Source organism: Platalea leucorodia (genome assembly GCF_965183815.1).
Source record: "Platalea leucorodia genome assembly, chromosome: 17".
In the NCBI taxonomy this organism is placed as follows: Eukaryota; Metazoa; Chordata; class Aves; order Pelecaniformes; family Threskiornithidae; genus Platalea; species Platalea leucorodia.
Window position 1 is genome coordinate 7,706,713 of NC_138839.1, and position 22,574 is coordinate 7,729,286.

At 49.0% G+C, this 22,574-nt stretch overlaps 1 protein-coding gene across 1 annotated transcript in view; it reads right to left on the reverse strand.

The window, feature by feature from the left end:
- Nucleotides 1–4,814: 4,814 nt before the first annotated feature.
- The window catches only part of PAX7 (paired box 7), a gene marked incomplete at its 3' end in the record, with an annotated part of 102,782 nt that continues 85,022 nt past the window's right edge, over nucleotides 4,815–22,574 (reverse strand). Inside the window, exons 9-11 of the mRNA XM_082328866.1 lie at nucleotides 16,165–16,230; nucleotides 8,980–9,226; nucleotides 4,815–4,930 (exon numbers count right to left, since the gene is read on the reverse strand). Coding sequence (XP_082184992.1) covers nucleotides 4,815–4,930; nucleotides 8,980–9,226; nucleotides 16,165–16,230 — 429 coding nt within the window. The remainder of the gene's footprint in view (nucleotides 4,931–8,979; nucleotides 9,227–16,164; nucleotides 16,231–22,574) is intronic.

Consider the following 22,574-nt stretch of genomic DNA (forward strand, 5'->3'; position numbering starts at 1 on the left):
GTGCCTGCAGAGCTCGGAGCTAACGCGCAGCGCGGTCGCAGCCTGGCCTGCGCGGCCTGCCTTCCTCTGCCCGTGCGATAGCTTGCTGAAAATGAATGCATAAAGAAACGGTTGTATTTAGAACAGGCCAGGTAATTGTTCTTCCCTTGTGAAAAGTCACAGTGAAATTAAATGTTTTATTTATTTACATAGCTTTTCCACGTTTTCATTAACAAATGAAGCACACGATTTTGCTTTTCAGCAAAAACATCTGTAGTTTGTATGTGTGTGCGAGTATTTTTGATTTACCAGCTTTTCCCCTTGTGCTTGGCACGCTGCAGAGCAAGTTAAGCAAACAAGCCACCCAAAGACGCTTTTAATCCTTTTTTTTTTTAATGTATAACAGTTATGCCTGAGTTACAGAGAGACACCTACAGGCAGCAGGTAGTTAAAGCAAATACCAGTTTCTCTTTCTACTATACTACTCCATATAGCTGAATAAATTATGGTGCGATTATATATATACACACGCACGCACGCAGGCACACAGGCGCACGCACACATACTCCCACGCAGGCATACACATGGAGCAAAATGGCTATGAGTCAAACACAGAAGCAACATATCCGCAGTTACTAGGAATAAGGAATGTCCTATAGTGCTATGTAGATATTCCCCGGGTGGGTATATGGAGGTGTTAGGGATGATGGGTTAGAAGCATTAAATACACAAAGTCTCTGAGCAACAGGAGCCAATCTGCTGAGTTACTGGACACGGTGAGGAAATGTCCATTTTGTGGTCTCAGGACGGCGCTGAGAGGTGAAGGCAGGGGCGTGGGGAGGTACAAGAAATCCACTCGGCGGTTTTCCTTTCCCCCAGGGATGTCAGTTCTCATCTGCAGGCATGGAAGAAACGTCGACCTGAGAGCGCGTCTCCGGAGTGCGTCCCTTCGCTTGGTGGTTTGTTTGGATGAGGCGCAGAACGATTTTTGGATTCCCAGGCACCCTCAGAGTCACCGGTAGTGAGTATCTGCTCAGTCCCCGTTTGGTCTGCCTCGAGCGACCGCCACCGCACGTTCTTCAGGGTCTCGCTGTCCAACGCTTGTCTGCTGCTGAGTGCTACTCTTCCATGCTCGGTTTTGTTTCGCCTTCAAGGCACCTCCCTCTGTTCTGTCCCCCCCTCCCCGTCCCACCCCATCCCCTGAGTTTGTCTCTTTTCAGCAGAACCGAGGTTGGCACTCCATAAAACAAAACAAAACAAAACAAAAAATACTTGGACTTTCATACATGAACGTACCTTAAAACAAAACAAAGAAACCAAAAAAATCCCCAAATCAAACCCATCCCACCCCAAAGCTTCTGGAATGTATTTTGAAAACACACGATAGGCAAATTTCTACAGTTCATCCCCCCTCCCCCATTTTTTTTTCTTTTTTAACTAGCACGGCACTCACTGTGGTTTTAGTATAAAAAAATGTCAACTTTCTATAAACATACAGCACATGACCAAATTTCCAACTAATGTACAAAGTGCGACCACGAGGGAAAGGTCAGAGAATAGCTATTTGCGCTAGCATGGGGCGTTTTTCGTATTCCTCTAAGAACTCTATTTACAGCAGTGCCCGGGTGTTCACGGACTTTCTGGTGAAGGTAATTGGCAAATAGGTTTCTACAGCGCTCCCTCTTTTTAATACTTTTTATTTTCAGGGTCCTGCACTCTGCGCTGAGCTCAGCTTAAGTCCTCCTCGACAAGGTGCTCGCTGCGAGGACCAAGTGTCCCCTGCCGAGGGATGCTTGGGGGACGCGTACAGATAACGGCGAGAAGAGAGAACGGCGGGGAGAAGGGAGCTGACAGGTTTGGCGAGCCGGAGCAGCGGACAAGCAATTCTCATGACAAACCGAAACTTTCCTTCTCGTCTAGCAGGCAGCTAGGAATACATTTGGTCAGAAATTTCAGTAGAAAGAACAAGGGATTGCAACTGTCTGGGGCAGATACGGGGCCAACAACCACCATCTACAAACCACCATCCAGTGGTAAGGAGGCTGTAGATCTGAAGGTGCTCCCAGACGGGGTGATTATCGGCATTTGGCCTCTTAAATACTATTAAATGTGGCACGCAAGAAAATCCTGGGCTCTGTTGTTTTAGCAGTCAGCTCAGAATGATACCGAGTCACAGGAGCAAATTCAAACAGGGGCTTCAGTCATGAATCCCTACGCTGGTGTCTACGGCAGACACCCTTGCTCTCACCCTCGATCCCCCAGTTCAGGTGAGGCTGAAGGTTACTGCTGTCGGGAATGACATTTAAGCCAGGACTGGAATTCAAAAGGGATTTAAAGCTTTGTGATCCAAGGAAAGTCTTTTGCAACTAGAGGGAAGCTGTATGTGTGATATAGCTGGACAAGCAGAGGCAGAATCGGGATCTCCGGAGCGTAAATGACAGCAATACAGCTTCTGGATGCGGACGTCGCCCCGCACAGAGCTCCTGCGCAGGAACAGGCGTGTGAGCGTGCGAGAGGCAGAGTAGCCAAGCTGGTGCAATAATATGCTTTTAGGAATGTAGAGTAGGCTCCGTCACAAGCGTAAAGCAAAGCTGATGAAAGCCGTATGTGGTTCTGCTAGGATGCTGAGCAACGTAAGCAGCACAACTCTGCTTTGGTCAGAACGGGTATTGTCCTCATGGCTCAAGAGAAAGTGGCTTGATGGTTCATGATAAATGATGTTGGGGCAAGGCAGGGGATAGTTCCCCAGAAAAATGTTGTTTCAGCTGCAAAAACAAGATCAGATTATTTGAGAAAAACGGAAGAAGCAGCAGCAACAGAAGAGAGCACAAGAGAAGCATCTCCTTTAACAACCTAGGAGCATATGCTAGACCAGAACTCATCCTACCACGTGGCCCCCATTATCGCCAGCGGACAAAAGCAGACATTCATTATCCTAAAGTAGACGTATAAAATAGTAAGTGTATTATAAACCCTAACAGTCTGTAGATGACTTTACGTACTGCCTGTTGCCATTGGACTTTACACATCAGCTACTGGCTGGCAGAGATTCTGTGCACCGGGGTGGTTATCTCGGGGGCAGCTTTCCTTGCCCTCTCCAGGTCACATTTCAGTGCGTTCTTGAAGTGAGCAGGAAGGTGAGGGGAAAAAAGTCTATAATATTAGCCATCTGCTTAAGAATCATCAAGGATCATCACCACATGCAAAAGGGAAACTATTTAAAAACCCATGTGGGTCACGACTTAGGAATAACATCTTATTGTTGGCTGCTTTTGTCTGAGCAGTGCGATGAGCAGAATTGTGAGCCGATACAAAAGCGAGAGCACTGGCTGCTACAGAAAAGTGAGGTGATAAATCCAGAGAACAAGATCTGGCTTAGAGAGAGAGAGGCTCCACCACCAAAATGAAAAGCAGAGGGAAGGGACTGCGAGATTTGAGTTGTACAGAATAGTACACGAAATGAGAGGGGTGGGGAAAGAGCCGGGAGGATGGACAGGGGCAAGCACTTCTCCTGGCAGCCAGAGGATAAAGAATGCCATCGGTAAGGTAAATCTTTTCCTGCAGTACAAATAGGTGCAATGTTGCAGCTGAGAGCACCTTTCCCTCCCAGCTGCTGTTAGAAAGACTCTTCAGGTCACCTTCCCTCTGGCTCCACAGCCACGTCCATCCCTCAGCGAGAGGCAGCTGCGGGAAAGCACCTTCGGAACAAGCACCATTTTCTTTCAGATGGCCCTTTACTGGTAGAAGAACCTGGCTTTGCATACTGACCCCTCCAGGCAGGCAGCTAACGAACACCTCTGACTCTTCCCTCTCCTGTCTTTGCTCTCATGGCCAGCTTCTCTCCAGCTGAGTGAAAGAAGGGCCACCGACAGTCCTCGCCCTTCTCGACTGGACGGGCAAAAGCTCCAATGCGATCGGCTGTATCTGATGCCCTTCCTCTGTGCGTGCAAGGCCAGCGTTCGCTATCGCATCTCCTGCTGCTATCTGATGCCCGTGTCTTTTCAGTGATCATCAGGTCTAAACTGGTCCCTAAGAGGAAAAGTAAATGTTGCTCGTGCCTGCGCCCATAATCTCCAGTCCTCATGCAGCAATTTACATTTACACTTTCCAAAGGTCCCAGGCTGGACGGACTTACACCCTGCCCCTGCGTAGCAGCAATCCGGCCTGCTTCGGCCCTGCTTTGGGAAGCCATCAGTGAGAACGGAAGGGTAGAGTGGGGTGGGGAAATTTGCTGTCACTTTAATATATGTTTTTCTGGTTTTGTTTGTCTTTGTGGGTTTGTTTTTTTTTTTTAAACAAGTTCTTATATTTGGTCCATAGGTCTTCTGTGGTCCCGAATTATATCACCCTTAATGATCAGCTTGGTTATTCCTTCCTATACAACATTCACCAAATTTACAGCGATGGAAAGAAAAGGAAATAAAATGAAACATTTCTTTTTTTACAAAGCAAAAAAGATCAATTTGGCTTTGACTATGCCAACTACCTAGATCAATGGAAAGTCCTTAAGCGTGGGCAAAATGCCATGGCCAGGTAGGTTAGAGGGAGGGCATGAACTCGGGGTTAATAAATGTACCCAACCCGTTGTCTCTGGCCACGGGAGGAGTCAGGTCACAGAGGCCAGGCTTGCCTCTGAGAAGAGCGCTCTGGGAGGAGCTGGATACTTGGAGAGCCCTCCCCCTCTTTCCCGTCTCCTTCACAGCTCAGGTTGGTGCGAGGTGGAAGGGAATTGAGAAGGAGTAGGGTCCGGGTACAGGTAGATCCCTGGAAGGCTGGTGGTGTTTTCTCCAGTGGTACCAAGTTGCTGGAGCGGGTTGTTGGCACAGTCGGACTCTTCAGTAAGCTTGGCCTGTCTCTACTGGTAGGAGGCCCAGAACGGCTGAATGTTCTCCCAGCTTCATCCTACGCTGTGTAGACAGACTCACGTTCTTGGCCAGATAATCAACAGCGGCTGAAGAGGAGGGGATAAAAAAAGGAGGGTGAGAAAAGAGCACAACGTTAGCATATAGTGGAAATGAGGCTTTCAGCATCAAAGCGCGTGTAACCAACAGAGCTCGCAGACTGACTCTTACGGAGGGGCCCAGTGCAGGGGTTCTCACAGACACGGGGGTCCTGCTGCACTCCTAGGAAGGAGCACAAACACGTGATGGTCCTGCCAGAAACCCCCGATGGGACGGACGCTGCTGGGGTAAGCGCAGCTGCGGTGTGCAGAGTGCGCTCTGCGCGTGCTGCGGCAGTTCCTTGAATCTCTCCATGGACCTACCGAAAAGAGCTACAATTCCGCTTCTGCCATGGAAAATGGTGTTCCCAAGGGAGCTGCCTGAAGATAAGCCTGAGCAGAAAGCCAGCAGGATAAACCTGCCAGCCTCACCTCCCCGTATCATCTCACAGTAGCAAAGCCAACTCCTGCACTCAGTGATGCTGGTGTAAATGATTCCAGAGATTTCAGTGGAAGCTCACCAAGTCTGGACAGGGCTTGAATCCGACTCATCCGCTGCATGCTGACTCATCTCTGCGAGCTCTGCTGCCTGCCTTCATCCTCCCTTCCTAAGGGAAACCACTCTGCTTATCTCCATCTGGGTGAGAAATGCAGCCACAACTCCTGAGGCGATGCGTGAACCTGTATGCCAGCTCGCCTGACTGCCCCATGGTCTGAGGGGGAAGAGGACCGGGGCAGGATGGTGACATTGCTCATTAGCTGTGCTTCAGTCAAAGTCTCTCCCTTTCACTAGCTTTAATGTCTCAAATTAGATTAATAAGGGGCTGGCAGGAGATGTACAATCGGTGCCAATGAGTAAACAAATTTCAGCCATCAACGTCTTGTCAGACGCCTGCCCCAGAGGAGGTCCCTTCCAGACACAAATTCTTATTAGACTTGTCATATCTATTAGAATTCCTTTCACGCTTCTGCGTTCCATCACCGGCATCATTAACACAGCTCCGGCCTTTGGGAACCGCAAGGACCACATTAATCTGGCATCTCTGCTCCTCACCGGCTGGGACAGCACAGGCTGTGCAGGCGCTGGCAGGCTGGCGCGCTGGAAGCGAGCAGGCTCGGCGCAGGGTGAGTTATCCGGGGCCGAAGCGAGGCCTGCTGGGGAGCACGGCTTCTGCAGGCGGCCGAGTCTGAAAGGAGCTGAGATAGGCAAGTGGAGCTGGCACGCTGCAGGCGCTCCTCGGGGACTGGGATCCTGGAGTAGCTCGACTCGAGCTCTGTAATGTGTTATGGTGCCTCTAGCTTCAAGGGGCGTGTGCACAGGATTAGACCCCAAGCTATGGCTCTCGTCCAGACCTTAGCAGCTTGGTCCCCTGATATTTCAGGTAACCACATTAAATAATGTCTTTGAGAGGCTGTAGGGAAAGAGGAGATTCACTCCTCGGACAGGCTGCGTGGGTGTGTGTGGTTGTGCCTCTCCTCCTGTTGTCACCCGTGCTCTGGGTGAATTCAGATGGGTGCTTGGGAAAGGAGGGAGGTGAACGGTCGGAGCCGGTCACCCTGCTCTGGGCAGCACCCAGCAAAATGGAAATTTGATGGCAATCCCATCCTTCTAAAAAAAAAACAGGCTAAACTCCCAATACTGCTTTTTGTGCCAGTGGGAAGAGTTCAAAGGCACCAGGGTACCCCCCATGTCAAACACATGGTTTGTTGCTTTAATACAGCGGAAGCCAAAATAAAACCAGTAACTTACCAAAAGTGCTCTGGGTGTTTATTTGCTTATATGAGAGAGAAAGTGTGTCTGCTTTTGTGTCTCTAAAACACAGAATAAGGAGGAGAGAAGTGGGGAGAGAGGGAGATTCTCTGCAGGCCAGGTCCAAAGCCTATCAAAGCTACAGAGCTCTTATTTACAAGCCCTGGTTATAGCGAGCCTGCCCCCGCCATAACAACTCCCCATTTTCATAATATCACAGTGTTCACTAAAAAAAAATTCTGATACTTTTTTGCCACATCAGAGAAGGAAGAAACATATAATTTGAACCGAACATCAATAAATGATCTTGTGGAGGTCACCTCACACCGATCGGCATTTAAACAGCATTTGAAAAGAAGCAGTGAAGAATTAAAAAGCAGGAGGAATTAGAATTATCTGCTAAATACAACATGCACCGAGAAAGACAAGAAAAAGTGTTGCTCTATCAAGGTCAACTTCATGTAAGTGATTGCTCTAACAGGACTAATTACCAATGCAAACTGTTGCCTCGCATAGAGATTATTATAAACGGGGCTATAAATGTTATATTATAAATGGGGCTCATTATAAGAAAGGTTTATAGTGAAGCGGACGTACACTGCCCGCACAGAGCTGTAAGTACAAATATCTATACGCATACGTGCACACGTGCGGAATTTGCTGCTTAACGTAGATCCCACCTTAGAACAGCTACAGTTGGTTTGTGCTGCATCTGCCGCGCAGCGTGGCATTGGTTTTGGCTGTAAGACTTGCTGTCACGCTGGCTGTGACTCCAGCTCCCAGCGCTGGGAAGCGGTGGCACTGTGGATGGTGTGTGACGGTTTCTCGCCTACCTTCCTGGCCCCAGCAGGAAGAACGCCTTCGTGAGAAGCTACCTGCACGTCTCTAGGCATGGGACACGTCTGGACTAACTCTGTCGACCGCGCAAGACTTGCTGCTGGGCACAGACCTGTTGGCAGCCTGGACTCTTGTGACTATTAACAGGAAAACATTCCTGTTCCGAACCGAGCCCAGCGGGCTCTGAACTGGACTTGTAAATTGAATGGGTGTCCAGCAGAAAAGAGAGAGCCGGGCGACAGAAATCAGGAAAGGGGGGGCAAATAAAACAACATAACTAGGGCTGCGTGAGCAGTTTTTCATCAGCACAAGGAGAGGCCCAAGTAAAAATTCCTGCAGCAAACCAAGACAAACCCTTCTTTCTCTTTCCTTCTCCTTTGCTGGTCTCTCTCTCTCAGAAAACGTAGCTCGTCCTCCTTATTTTATTTTTTACACACATGGGTGTGACTAACGTCTTGCCCAAGGGAATCTTTATTGGAAATACATGGTATTGGAATTTGTTTAAGATTTTTATCAATAGCACGTGTGTCCAGCCTCACATCCAGAAGCGAGGGGAAGGTCAAGGGGTCACAGATCAAACTCCCGAAAAACAAAAAAAGGAGGGGTGGGGGGAAGCTGCTATTGATCCCGTCTGCCGCCACAGCCGGTTCTCATTTAGCTGTAGAAGTTAAAGACATTAAAGGGCTGTGACGGAGAGGGGAATAAAAAGCCACAGCCAAATGGAAGGAAAGGTCACTGAGGACAAGCTATGGGCAAGCAGGAGCGCTCCCGGAGGAAGAGGATGCACCTTTAACCCTCCGCGGATCACTCTCTCACAACACCACACTTATTATTAGTTTAACACCGGCAGGTGAGCCCTTTGCCAGGCTCGCTGGTGTTTTTGTGACCCAACCATTCTGGAAAAGAAACAGACCCTCCCAGGGTCTCTCTGCCTTTCGGGTCTGAGGTTTGGTTTCAGGATTACAGTTCCAGCCTCACTTCAGCTTTCGCAGAACCACAGCCCAGTTGACAGGCATTGGCTTAATGTTTTTCGTAGGAAAGTCTCTGAGCGTGGACCCAGCCCTTACCTTACGGAGGGCAGGGGGGGAAGCGACACATTCAGTTCTGCATCACTAAGGGATGGCATTAAAACCCCAGCTTTCCTTGGGCTGAGCAGGGTGAACACGTTGTAGGGCTTTTGGAGAAGCGAGAATTGGAGAGGGGGAAGGAGAGAGGTCTGGAAGTTGTCCTTCTTTTCTAATAGAAATGTTTTACCTAAAATATTTTAATTGGGACTTTTGAATTGGACTGCAAGGTTGCTGGGGAGGCTGTGTGGAGCAATCTCCATCTATGTCTGGTGAGTAAACTCCCTTTTTCTCTCTAGATGGACAGATTTCCATGGGAATCCTTTCCAATACAATATCCACACCTTCTTACATCCCCTCCCTCTCTTCTCCTGCTCCCTATGCAGGGGGAATACAATCAGCGTACTTACTTTGTCCGTACTGTCCGTATTGGTAGCCAGCCACTGGGTCCACACTGTAGCTGGTGGTGCTGTAGGTGGGAGGACAGTAGGACTGGGAAGTCGGGAGGCTGTCCACGGACTTGATGGAGTCACTCCGCTGGCTGCAGCTGGCAGAGATGGAGTTGGTGGTGTCCAAGCCGCCGTGAAGGGGAGAGATGGAGAAGTCAGCCTGGGGTTGAGGAGGAACCCCGCTGGGGTTGCTCAGGATGCTCATCACCTGGAGAAACACAGGAGACAACAGGTCAACGTCTGGAGGAGAAAGGGTAGGTGTGCAGCTGCCTTCATGCATACCAGGGAGGAACAGCCTACGCATAGTGGTGCTCGATCGGTATAATATACAACACCTATACAGGTTTGGCCAGGCTGGAGAATGAAGGCCTGCTTCCACCAAATAACAACAGACAGACCCCACAGTTGGCTCCTCTGTGTCTAACGCTTTATTTGAAAGACCTTAATAGGGATAATTGAGAAGTTCCTTCACAGCACACTCAGTCTTTGGTCCTTCTTTGCTGACCTGCCAAGGTTAGCTGTGCTGTTCCGAATGAACACTGGAGAAAGGAATAAACCTGGGACAAACCTGCTCGACACGCTCTGCCGTAAAGTAGCACTTCCTCCCTTCCTATGCACAGCCCTCACAGAGGAGGAGACACATGAGGCAGGGAGCAAAAATACCTATTTTCAAAAAGGGACGCTGAAGACAGCCCCTTTCTTTGGAAGTCTGAGCGGGGCTTGGTTTGCAAAGGTCCCTAACAAAACCAGATGCAAACCCTTTCTGGCTTTGATGCAGATTCAGCTTTAGGGACTGAAATGTCAAAGTTCTCTTTACCCTCAAATGTTAAAGGATAACAGGTCCTGGTTCGGCTCATTTCAGTGTAGGGCTTGGTTTGAAAATGTAATTAAATTTGCACACAAGCGATCTTCCTGCTTTGAGACCTGAAACAGATGAACTTACTATCCTTTTTTTTTTTCCTTCTTTTCCAGCAAAAATGCCAGATTTGTTCCCGTGGATGAGGTTGGGGTAAGCCGCTGCCTACAGGCCTTCACACAAGGACCCTGATCCCACTAGCGCTTTAATGCAATTGCCTTCTGCAATCAGCAGAATTACCCCCGGGCTGCCAAGTTAAAAGTGTAAAGAGTTTGCAGAAGCGGGGCCGTGGCGAGGGAAGGAAGGGAACTCCTGATGCCTCTCGGTTGATCTCCGCAGCCGCCGCAGGCGTGCCTTGCCGTATTCGTGCTGGGGAAGGGCGGGGGGAGAGGGGACAGCCAGTCACCTCGGGGGGCCAGGCCAGCGCTCAGATGCCGAGCGGCTGAAAATCTCCGAATTTAGCATAACCTTATTGACATCAATTAAAGTGGCAAATTGGAAATATTTGGAGCCTGGCAAGTGGTAAAATGAGTCCTTTATCCCCCACCAGCGGCCTGGTGAGCTATTGTGCGGAGGATACATTCTCTGGAAGGACACAAGAGGGGTTGTATAGAGCGGCGTCTCCCCTTCCTGCTCACCCCGACACCTTCCCCGTCCCCTCCTCCCTCACCTTCCCGGCGGAGCGGGGGCTTAGGCTGAATGACCGGCTACGCGCTGGCCTTTGCTTTCTAAAGCTTCTCCTCCCCCCGGAAGGACTCAGGAGTCCTGCAAAGACGCTTTCTCTTGATGTGATGCCACCTCCCGACTCAGCCGGCCTGAGATCCTTCCCAGGCATTTGTCTGGGAGGGGAATTCGGGAGCAGGGGTGGCTGGACCCCCGCGGAGGGGGAGGCGGTGGGGAGGTACTGGGGAGGGGGTTAGCTAAAAAGCCTGGAAAATCAATCTAACCCCGACCACTGGGTTTAGTCTGCAGTGTGGTACAGACACAGGAACGAGCTTTGAACAAGCTAAGTAAAAGCAGCGCAGCGGCGGCAGCATGGAGCTCCGACAGGGTTCATTCACCCTCTCCTACTGCACTGAGCTTGGAGTTTGCTACTGGTCCCCAAAAGTTAAACCTAGCTTAGCTGTCTGTACACTGCGGGGCAGACGGTGCTCCAGACAGAGCCTAAATTACCTCCAGCTCTCCAGACCCCCCAGGCACAGCTTCTTAATCACAGTGATTAAGCCTCGAGGTATCTAGATGAAGTTGTTTAGCCGTAATGCTGTGCAAAGCGTGCCCGTGGAACTCCCTGCCCCAAGACAGCCCAAAGACTGAAAGACAGGGGGGTGAAGAAAGGAAATTGCATTTAAATATGCAAGACAGAGTGGATTAATACGAGAATAGGGCTGTCATGCTTTTCTGTGTGGATGTAACGTAAACCTCTCTGCCTCAAGGCTTATGCAGCGGGGAAATCATGGGAGTGCAGCCTGAAGGTCGGTTTTCCAGCTGCAAAGTTATTTGTAACCTTCCACTAAGCTGGGTCACGAACTTTGATCTGGCTCAGCTACGAATCCTCCTTCTCTGCCCCTCCATCCCGCCGGCTGCAGGCAGACCTCATAGCTTCAGCGTCGCATTAGCTATAGGTATTACACCCTGCACCTCTTTGCCCTGATGGATACCCAGGACGCTCGCACATACAGCAGCCACGAGACATTACTGGATTTCATTTGCAAGCGGAATCAGATGTTTAAAACAATAAACATCCTTCTTGCATGTGCAAAAGCACAGACGTATGAATTATGAGTTATTTTTGGAAAGCTCCAGCTCTGGCAGCGCAAAGCCGGGCTGGTTCGCCTCTCCCTTCCTGAGCTGTCCAGGTCTGGCAGTGCTGCCGGGCTGCGGACGCGCTGCCCGCCCCGCCAAGCCCTGCAGGTGCAGAAAAGAAATCATGAATGTAAAACGAAGGGCAACTGGAACCACTCACAGACCAGAGGGTTTTCTAGTGCTCTCCCTCCTGGCCATCTCCCCAAAAGAGTCAGCTGCTTTATATTACTCAGAGAAAATAAAAGGCTCTTAAAGCAAGCAGAAGTCACATTAACACTTCCGCTAAGGCCCTTTTAAAAAGAAAGGGGGATGTAAAGCCAAGTTGGTAAATGAAACCCAGATTCACACTCTTGAAATTCAGAGGAGCTGAGACCGGAGAAGACACTTGCGCAAATCCTACTAAAGACAGTAATTGGCTTTAATCAGTCAGAATCAGGACTGATTTCTAATCCCAGCTCTGCTACTGACTCACAAGGGCTTGTGCAAGTCACTTAAGCTAGGACTCAACTCAGCTAACCTTAGCCATGTGAAGTTAAGTTCCTAGTCTCTGCTAATCCTCCAGAATCCCTCTACAGAGAGACTGACACTTCTCAAGGACAATTCATCCCATCCTAAGACCCCTTTCTGAAAAAGACGGGCTGAATTTCCCTCGGGAAATCCGTGGTGAAACACAAGGATGCCAATATTTCATCATGACGACGCCAAGGTGGTGGACGGGTACGTAACTGTACGGAGGTTGGAGAGGGGAGATGCTGGGAGGTGGCTAGGAGATGGCCCTCCCTGCTGGACGCTGCCATGGAGGCGGGGTGGCCGAGCGCTGCAGAGGAACCCTGACGGAGGCTGTGGGGCTCAGCTGAGCCAGCAGCCCCACGGATCTCCGTTCCCTCTTCAGCAACGCTGACCATGGGAGGCCTCTGCCTTTTCCAGGCACGCTGAGAACAATTTGGGGCTGAGCTCCCCCGAGACTCTGTTTGCACAGGTTTATCAGAGGACGGCATCCCATCTTCCCCTCCCCAGGACACAAAGGTGTTAGAAATAACAAGGGTGAACCGGAGATTTCTATTCCCTCTTCGCTACGCAGCCACCCAGCACGGATAACCCTACACGAGCCCTCCAGCCTCGGCAGGCCCGCGTTATCTGACTTCTTGTTTCAGCTGGATAAACTCATTTTCCAGGCAACTTTTGAACTTAGGAAAGTCTGGGGCATCTGGAGAAATCCCCTCCTCAAGAATGCAAAGTCCTTTTACCTTTTCTTTTTGACCTTGCTTTCTTATAATTTATTACTTCTTGGTGCATTATCATCACTAACTAAAAATCAATACCCACTTCACATCTGTAAGGTTTTATCTGGAGGGAAATCTGCTACCCGTCCATCACAGTGATTGACAGCCTTCCCTTTCCCCTCCCTCTCATCAGTTGTCTCTCTCCCTTTCCCCATCTCCTTTCCCTTTGCCGCTGTCCCAAATCAGTCACAGGCGTGGCGTGGGCTTGCACTTCAGGGTAAGTCAATAACGGCCACGGTGCTAGGAGCCTTCGGCCTTGTTTCTACCCTTTCCGGAGGTCATTTGTCAGGGGGGAGAGGGGGTAGGGGTCTTCATGTGTTGGGGAGACCAAGGTTAATGCACAAAGACCCTCCTGGATGAAAGAGCCACCCCCCCCCCCCTCCTGCTGCTGCTGCCTCCCTCCCCACCCTCGTCTCTGCAGCTCCCCTCTGTTCCCCCCCCCAGGACGTTTCATCACTCTCTCCCATACTTTAAAAGAAGGGGAGTTAAAAAAATGTAATTAATTCCCTCCATTTCTGAGCTGGCCCTCAGGGCCTCTGGCCGTGGAAACTGTAGCAGGGGAAATGTGCACCCTTTATGATAAACGAATGCGGCTTTGGAAAGGGAAGTGCAATTAGGGCCTTCAATCTCTGCAATCAGGCCTTCAGATTTTAGGTTTGGGGGTCGGGGGGGCGGTTGGGCGTGTTGGGGGGGCCGGAGGGGCAGACAAGCGACAGGGAGAGATCCGGCTTAGATAGAGAAGGGTGTGAGCGCATCAGGGAGGGTAGCAGATAAGTTTCCTAACAAAATCTTGCCCCTGCAGACCTGGCTGCTGCACCTCGCTGGTCGCTGCGGTCAAGAGCTCTATGGGAAATACCAGAGCAACCCAGGCCGTGCCGGGCAGGCTATACATCCTCAGGGTCCCTACACCTCCTGCCCCGCGTCATCAGTTTGCTGTAGGCTTCCTAAGATACTAGCCGATAGAGACATCGGGCCCTGGACGCAGCGGGTTTTCTCTCTGCACTCAGTGATGCTACGCTGCCCCACGACCAGGAGGACACAGCGGTGGCGTACGGAGATCAAACTCAAGCAAACAGAACGATGGGGAGGCAGGAGCCTGCGGACAGCATTTTCCAGAGTGACCCCTGATTCTGTGGTGTCTCCATTTCTGGACGCTCGATTTGACACAGCGCAAAGCGTCCAAAATCAGAGGCTGCCTTAGAAAAATGCTGCATTTAGAAACTGCTGAGCCTGGCTAAGTTCTGAATAAAGGGAAGACGTAATGATCTGCCACTAGCTGAAGGGTGTTAAGTCCAGAGAAGCTGCCGGGTGGTCCCGAAGGAATGCAAACTGGAAACCAGGCAGAAATGAAAAAGGGAAAACCGGAGGAAGGGTCTCCTGGCAGCGGGCAGTATTTGAGGCTGTGGTACTGCTTTCCTAGGAATGGGTAGAAATACTCTCTCTTTGGGAAAGGCTGGAAATGTGATCGATTGGAATATTTGATACTACATCAGGCAAAAAGCACCAGGAAATTCTCTGTTGTGAAGCGTGTTTGTAGGCTGAAATCTCTCTTTGTTTCAGCTTCTGTGGTGTTAACATTTACACCGCTGCCTAGGGAATGGGAAGTCTGACAGGGGCCTGATGCCCGTGCTGGGAAACATGCTGGATCTTATGGATTTACTAACGACATGGATGAAGCTAACGATTCGCTCCGAGTTCCTCCATGAGGGCTTGGTCTCTGCCATTCGTGGTTGATTCAGCTTCTGCTCTGGGTAGGTCATGCTCTGTCCTCCAAGACTGTTCTTAGCTACTGGGTGGGGACCCAGCTTAATCTCTTCCATCTTTGTTTTGCAGCCTGTTCAGCTAATCTTTTCCTTCTCTCTTGCAGAAGGCAACCCTTCCTCATATTAATGCTTTTTGATCTCTGTGGATTCATTTTCACTTGGTGGGAAGAGGAAGAGTCGATTATTCTATACATACATTAAATGGAAACAAAATGAAGAGGTGACTGTAGGACTACTGAAAGCCAAAGAAAGAGTTGGGAGGAGATAAATACAGCTTCCCCAAAGATCTTCACTTGAAAGGAGGATAAATATATGCAAATATGCCCCTAGGTGGGACTAAAATGACTTATGTAGCAATGACTAACACTGCACTCACAAAACCAAGCAATTAATTTTGAGTATTTTCTAAATCACTAGACGCAGCTGAGTTGGATCCCAATATGCCAAACCAATCCAGTAAGTACACCCATCAAATTTGATTTTGCAATCAGGCAAAGGATCCAGACAGCGCTTCACACTTCTTGCACCTAGAAAACATCTGATCCGGGTAACTGCAGTCCCTTCCATCTCATGTGACTTCCAACTACATTTTGGAGCCCCGGGGAGCAAACTTCCCATTAGCCTTCCTTAGGGGTAACTTCACTGACTTCAAGCACAGTCCTGATCCACACTGGCGTAAATGAGCAGGTGATTTAACTCCCTACTTCTATTTTGTTGTGGGTTAAAGTTTAAGAAACCTGATGCTCCACTGCCCCAGCTTTACCTCATCTAGCCAGGTATTTAGCACTAGTAACAGGCTGATGGATGGACTATAAAGAGAGCAGCGTTATGAATACGAGCTAGCAGAATCTCACAAGTCCTTCCTGCTACGGAAGGAGTCCAGGGCTGACGTGGCTGCTGCTGTATAGCGGTAACGTCTCCTTTTCCTAACCTTCCCCACTCCGTTGGAAAATATGCGGAGACCAGTGAAATGCCTTTCCCAAGGCCACGCGAAGTGTGTCAGAAGCAAAGCTGGGAACAGAACGCAATGTGCCCGAATCCGTTGTGGTGCGTATGGGACAGATCATACCAGATCCCTTCAAAGTGGTCAGAAATGGTTCCTGTGGGCCTGTGCTTGAACAGCGGTACAGCTTGGCAGTGAACAATAAACCCAGAAATATCATCAACGCCTTTCAGTGACTTCAAACATCTGAAGGATGTTTCAGTGCCACAGGGGAGTGGTCTAGGACACAGCGGGTGAAATGGAGATGAGCGTTTGTGTCCTAAGATGACCCTGTTCACTTGACGGATGAAGAACTGCCACACACTCATGATGGAGAGGGCTTGGGGAGATGCTGGGGATGAGATGGAGCTGGGGATGCAATGGTGAGCTGCAGCAAAGCAGGCCAATGCAGGCTGCACAAGGGGAGGATTAGAAAAAAAGGCGATGGGAAGTTATTACCTGATTGTTCAAGGCTATGGTGAGGTTCCACCTGGAGCACTGCATCTTGTTTTGGGCACCCTGCTTCTGTAGAGATGTACAAATTATGGAGAAGGTCTAAAGAAAAGTTTCTAAGCTATACAAAAGAATGGGAAGGTCTTAGCTATAAGGGTAAGAGAAATTGCTTAAGTCTGGATGGTCTGGGAAAGAGGAGTGGGCTCTTCTGGCAATGGAAATACTGTAAGGAAATCAGAAGCACCACGGGGTTATACATCCGTAATTGGGAGAGGAGTGGGGGGAGGCATCACTGTGAATGGGAATTACATTAAAAACCGCTTGATCTAGAAACATCAGCCACTATCCCTGCTATTAGGGCACCAAACTCTACTATCACTTAGAAAAAAGCAGATGGTAAAGTTTTTAGTAGCCTGGATAACCAGAGAGGAAACAAAAAGACATGCCGTGCTAGTGCGGGCTGTTTAAGGTAAAGCGGGGTCCCCGTTCTATGGGCATCAATTTAACTAACAAGCAAAATCAAGAGACATGGGCTCCTCCCTTCCAGAAACAGGAGAGACTCAAGCCAAAAGGCTAAATAGCGCCTTGCCGCCTCAAAACTGTCAAAGGGGTTTGATTTTCATGCACTGCTGAGTATCTCCCCTCTGAAAATGGGCAGTTTGTGCTTTACTAACCATCAACATCATTAGTCATCTCGTGTTACCTAAGCATGAAGTGTTTTCCCCGATTAAATTGGAGTTGCTAAGCCATTTTATATAGAATAACCAAAAGAAGGCCAATGCTTCCCAAATGTGCTGGTCGGCAAACTGAGCCACCCCATCCTCCTTCTTTCTGGGCAGCAGACTGCATTAACCGAAGTCACCACAAGCAAACTCTACCCTGATGCTGTTTTCCCCGTGAATACGTTTCTCTGTGAAGGCCAAGTGAACGCATTGGAAAAGAAAGTCTCCATGGGAAAATCCCTTCGTTGAGATACGGAGCATCTCTGGGCAACTTTACACAGGGTATTAATTGCAGGAAGATGAATCTTAGTTGTGGCATTTTGGAACTCATTAAGTCACCTGGGGTGAGAAAGCAGAAAGGCACAACCATGGAAAACTGGAATTCCTAAACATTTCCAAACCAGCAGAAGGACTCAGGTTAGGTTTGGCTTTGGAACTGGGCTGGGCTCGTGTCTTTTCTTCTGCACCTCTTTGTCCATTCTTGGGTAAGCTCAGACATGCTGATGGCAGGTGGGGAACAAAAAGCTTTGGGGGCTTGGTGAGAGATTCAAAATACCAAGAAATAAACAAACACACACCAAGGTTTCCTGCTAAATCAGCCCTAAATCTATTGCTGTGCATCTGCCCGAGGTGAATAATGGCAGGGCGGGGAGACCACGCAGCACAGCTAAGTCCCAGCAAATTAAACCTGTTCTATAAACTTCTGTTATTCCTCTCTTCAGCAGCCCCACACCGACAGAGACTAACAAAGACAAACCATAATTCACAGAAAGGTCTCCTCTTCCCCTCCTCCCTTTCCATTTCTGTCCCTCATTTTATTATTATTTTTTTTTTCCCATTTCTCAGCTAAGCTGATCTGTGCTCACTCACTATCACAACCCCCCGCGGACACTGGTAATGGAGTGCGGGTGCTGACTTACTGCTTCGAAACAAGATTTCCTGAGATCCTTTGAGTCCGCTCCATGCCCCCCCTTCGCCTGCTTTTCTCTCTCTGTCTCTCTCTTTTTGGAGAGTGGAGGGGAGCCTCTATAAATGTGAAAGGAGCTGCACTACAAAGAATCCCCCGAGTGGCATATCCCAGCCCCAGGCGAAGCTGCTTGGTGCACTGATAGCCCTGCGTATCTGCTCTAGGACTCCTCTTTCTCTTCCCCTCCCTCTTTCTCTGATCAATCAAGGGCTGTAATCAGTTAAGGTCCAGCTTAACTGCAGTGTAAGATACACCAGTTAAGCAAAGCCAATGCCTCCAGGGTTCCCATCGTAAATACGGAGAGGTCATGGGGAGATGAAATAACCCTGATAAGTTCAGCAAGTGCAGGGCTAGCTAGGCTCCCACCAAACCCTTAATAACTCGAGCTGGCAAAAGAATGGAAGAAAGGGAAAATCAGAAACGCTTCCTATTGCCAGTTTCTCTGCTGCTTGTTTGCTTGCTCTCTCAGTTCCCTGCTTTCCCAGGGGGGGTTGGTGCATTTTTTAAGGTGAGGGTTTCTCTTTTCAGCTCACCCTGACGAATGAACAACCCAGACCCCAGTTCTGTCTGGGAGCACCTCAGCTCAGTTTGGATCTTCTGAGGCTACCACAGGGATGAATTTTTAAAGTCAGGACCTCTTCTTCCCTCACCCGAAGGCAAATCACAGCTCCTGAACCCAAGGCAATGCCTTTTGCAGCCCTACACAGGGCCCTGCGCGCTTCCTTCAGACTGCTCTCTGCTGCTAGGGAGCACTGGGGTGTTTTCAAAGACAGGGAGCTGCTTGCTTTTGCCAAACACGAACCCCAAAACCCTCAGAGGATCCGAACTCGGGGATAATGGAGCCGCATCCACCAAGGTGCGGAGTCCACTGGTGAGGAGGCATTAGTGTAGACAAACAGGAGAAAAGAAAAGAGAAGAAAGCAGGGAACCTTGCTGAAAACACTGGCTTTAGTAGAGGATTGCCCTTACAGCTAAGATGTTCCAGCTCAACAACCTCTTTCCCTGTTTTGCTCCGTAGTAAAGCTTTTCCTGTCTCTCCAGAAATGTCCATTCTCAGAGATGGTCCAGGGAAAAACGAGACCTTTGTATTCATTATTTGTAATCACCTTTACACTAAGTTCATGCTGTGCTGGATCCAAACAGTTTATAGTTTCATAAGGCACTGCTTGAAGAGGAGGCTGGGGGCACTTGGACTGCCCAGGGGACTCTCCTGTGCAGGACAAGCTGCTGTCTGCTTCCATTTCTGAAATCCCAGAGCTCATTTCTGCCCCTCAGATGTGAGAAATCTGGCAGGATTCAGTCACCATCAAATCCATCCCCAAATTCTACCCGCTCTTAATCCCGAACTCAGGACTCTAGCTGAACACAACATGAGGTTTGGCTCCGAATACCGCTGCGCTGGCTCCCGTCTCATTGGGCACTGGACCACTAGGCATTACAGAGAGGGGAAAAAAACCCATGTAGGATTTATTAAAAACGATGCAGACACACAAAGAGCAGAACAAAATCTTTAACCAGAAGCGATAAGAAAGCCCTAAAGGATTTGAGTTTAGATAAGTATCCCTCTTTGAGTCCTCCAGCTCTTTAAAAGCTATTTGGACCGGAGTTTTCCTGTGGTGTTATAGGTGCTTACTTAAGCAGGGGATGAGATTAATTCTTCCCTGGGTATTTTGGCACTCCTGCACCTGGGGTCTGCCGAGGAGCAGCACAGACCTTGATAAGTTTGCAATGATTATTCGAGTAGCCATCACAAACAGGTGAAGTCTTTGAACAATAAAGTATAAAAGTAGAAGCTCCTGGGCTAACACATCATTAACTGCACTTCCTTCTTATTTGCCTAGCGCAGTTTGATTCTGGCTGCGTCTGATGGTACTCCAAAATAAAATATTTTTTAGAATTACAATATGAAGCCACGAAGAAGCGATCTCGAGCATCAGAGTAGGGAAATGCCTATTTTTGAAACCTTGCTTTTCTTATGAACATCATTTACTGCCTTGAACTAAGTGATTCTTAAGAAGAAAAACATACACGGATGAAAGGTTGCTGTCTGCTGGCAAAGCTATGGCTGCGCCAAAGGGAAGGGTCGTTACCTCATTAAAATTAAACCTCTTCCAAACGAAAACAGCAATACATTTACTAAGTGGGTATGTAAACCAGCACGTAGCTTGCTCTCCTGTACAAACGCCAGCAAAGAACTTTATACATTAACCCCACAACTCCTGGCTGAGCTACAAGCTCTCTTTAATGAAAATATCTTGATCAAAAGCCTCCAAAAAATGGCACATCCTATAATTTGCAGAGTAGAGTTGTGGCCCTCGCCTGTTCTCCTCGCTGCGGGGCCAAGGGGAAGAGTGAAGGTATCAGACCCTCGTATTACTTGAGCAGAGTTTTTAAGGCATCTCCGGCGTGCAGAAGTTTAAAAGCATACAAGCCACTGCTGATCCAGAGATAAATGGTGGAAAAGGGATTAGAGATACTTAGCGGAGGAGAGGGAAGACTCAGGAAGGGCTGATTATTTTAAAGATATGACTATTTAAAGATAATGATTGCATAAATTTAATTAATGCATTTTCATGCTGCAAATGGCCATTTTGTAATTAATGTATCTGGCCTCGCTAAGCATGGGAGATCACATCTCCCAGCCCCCCCTCCCCTTCTCAATTCCCCCCTCCGCCTCTCGTTTAATGAAAGACAGAAAGCAGATGACAGAAACAATTTGTCAGCCAGTACGGGTGTCAGATGCCTAATTGGTTGCGCTGAGTTAGTGGAAAGTAAAGGGGGAGAGGGTCGAGGCTGGGGGGGCTCTTTCCTCTTTATCCGAGGCTTCAGGGTGGGTGTCTGTATTGGGGGGGGGAGCGAGGGGGCGAAAGTGTTTCTTGTTAATTGATGGAGATTAGGACACAGATTGGCTGTGGCAGGGACTGGGCAGTGACAAGAAGGGGACAGGAGAGGCTGGTTAACACCCGTGCAAACAAGCTGCCATATCTCACAACACGTTAAGTCCCGGCAGCGCTGACAACATCAATGGTTATCTCCTGTCTCCCCGCTCCCGCTGCACCCCTGTACCCCCAGTCACGACTGCTGGGGGAAGAGCTTAGTGCACGGATCAGCAGCCCTGGGCACGGCTCTCCCCCGTTTGGTTTCCACCCTCTGGCTTAGAGAGGAATCGAGACCTTGGCAGAAAGTTCAGGACCCTGGGGAAGGGGTGCTGCGCATGGGAGAGTGCAGGGCTGAGGCCACGGGCAAAGCAGAAAGACCGAAGCCCAAAACCAAGACCACTGCCTGGGTCTCCCTTTGCCCCGAGCCTTGCCCTGGGTTCAGACCACTGTGTCAATGGTAGCACCCAAGAAATCCTCAGACAATCTGCGTGTCCTGTCTCCTCCCGTCCCTGCCCCACTACAAGACTGTCTTAAAGACTACACGATTAAGCAAAACTGGAGTTAATGTATGTACCAGCTGGTGCCTGAGCTTTGGGGGTGCATTTGGGTCACTGATAACAAAGCCCCCATCTGATTAATTCTCCCCTGGTCATTATGTGGAGAGGAAAACCTCCTGTCCACACAAAAAGGCCCAGGAGTCCGGAGCTTTCTGCATCAGGGAGCCGAGGCCCCTGAACTCCAGCGAGAGCTGGGCATCCCGACCCTGCAGACACCCCCCAAGAAAGCAGCAGGACAGAGCACGTGCTATCCAAAGTCACACCTAGGTAAAAAGCAGAAACGTGTCTTAGTTCTGCAACATTTTTCTTTCTTCAAAGATTTCTGTGACCTACTTTAATGTATTTATCACCAGCACTAGGCAGAGCGGGGCTGCCACCTCTCACCTTACGAGTGGAAAAACGAGCCCAATAAAGCTAAAACGCGAGACGGCGCAGGAGTTTATGGGGGAGAAGGGATTTGAACATCCCAAAGCCAAGGTTGATGTCCTCATTCCAGAGAGCCTTACCTCTCCTCTGGTGATAAGTTAAGCACAGAAGCAAGGTGAACTTCAAAACATTAATGCCATACGATGCTAATTGTTTAGTGTATCTATAGGCCTTTCCCTGGAAGACAGAAGAAAGTTTTACACAGGTGGGAACTGTTTTATCAGCTCTGTTTCACTGCCACACACAAAACAGGAGATGGGTAGAGAGGCGTGAGGAGAAAGAGCCAAGAAGAGCAAATGTTGACTTTCCATGCTGGGCTCTGATCACATTTAAACACGCAGCCTGCAGTAATGAAAACACTACTCAGCTTCTGCATTATATTACAGGTCCTTCTATAAAAGGTTTACAAAGGGTCGACAGGTGATGAATAAATGTTATGAAAAAAAGAAACAATATTTTCGTTTAGATGAAAGAAAGCCTCTCAAATAGCATAAATGAAAATGGAAAGGAAATGGGTGAGGGATGCAAGTGCAACTACAAACTTTTGATCGAAAGGTCAAAATGAAGTAAAACGCTGCAATTTGTAACAAAAAGATATTGAAAACAAAATATCCAGTTGCAACATTTTTGTCCCTTTGTTTATAAAGAGAGAAAAAGAGACTCTCTGGAGAGTGTTGAATGAAATGAAACCATTTTGCTCTTCCCAAAACGTCCCAGTAACCCGTCCCCTCATCCGTAGTGATCTCGGCCTTCCCGCTGCAGGGCTAGCACGTTACAGGTACACGACGGGACTGGGCGATTTATAACTGAAGCCGTTCCTGTTGCAATTTATTTGTGTTACAATGACGCACAAGTGCTGCAGTCA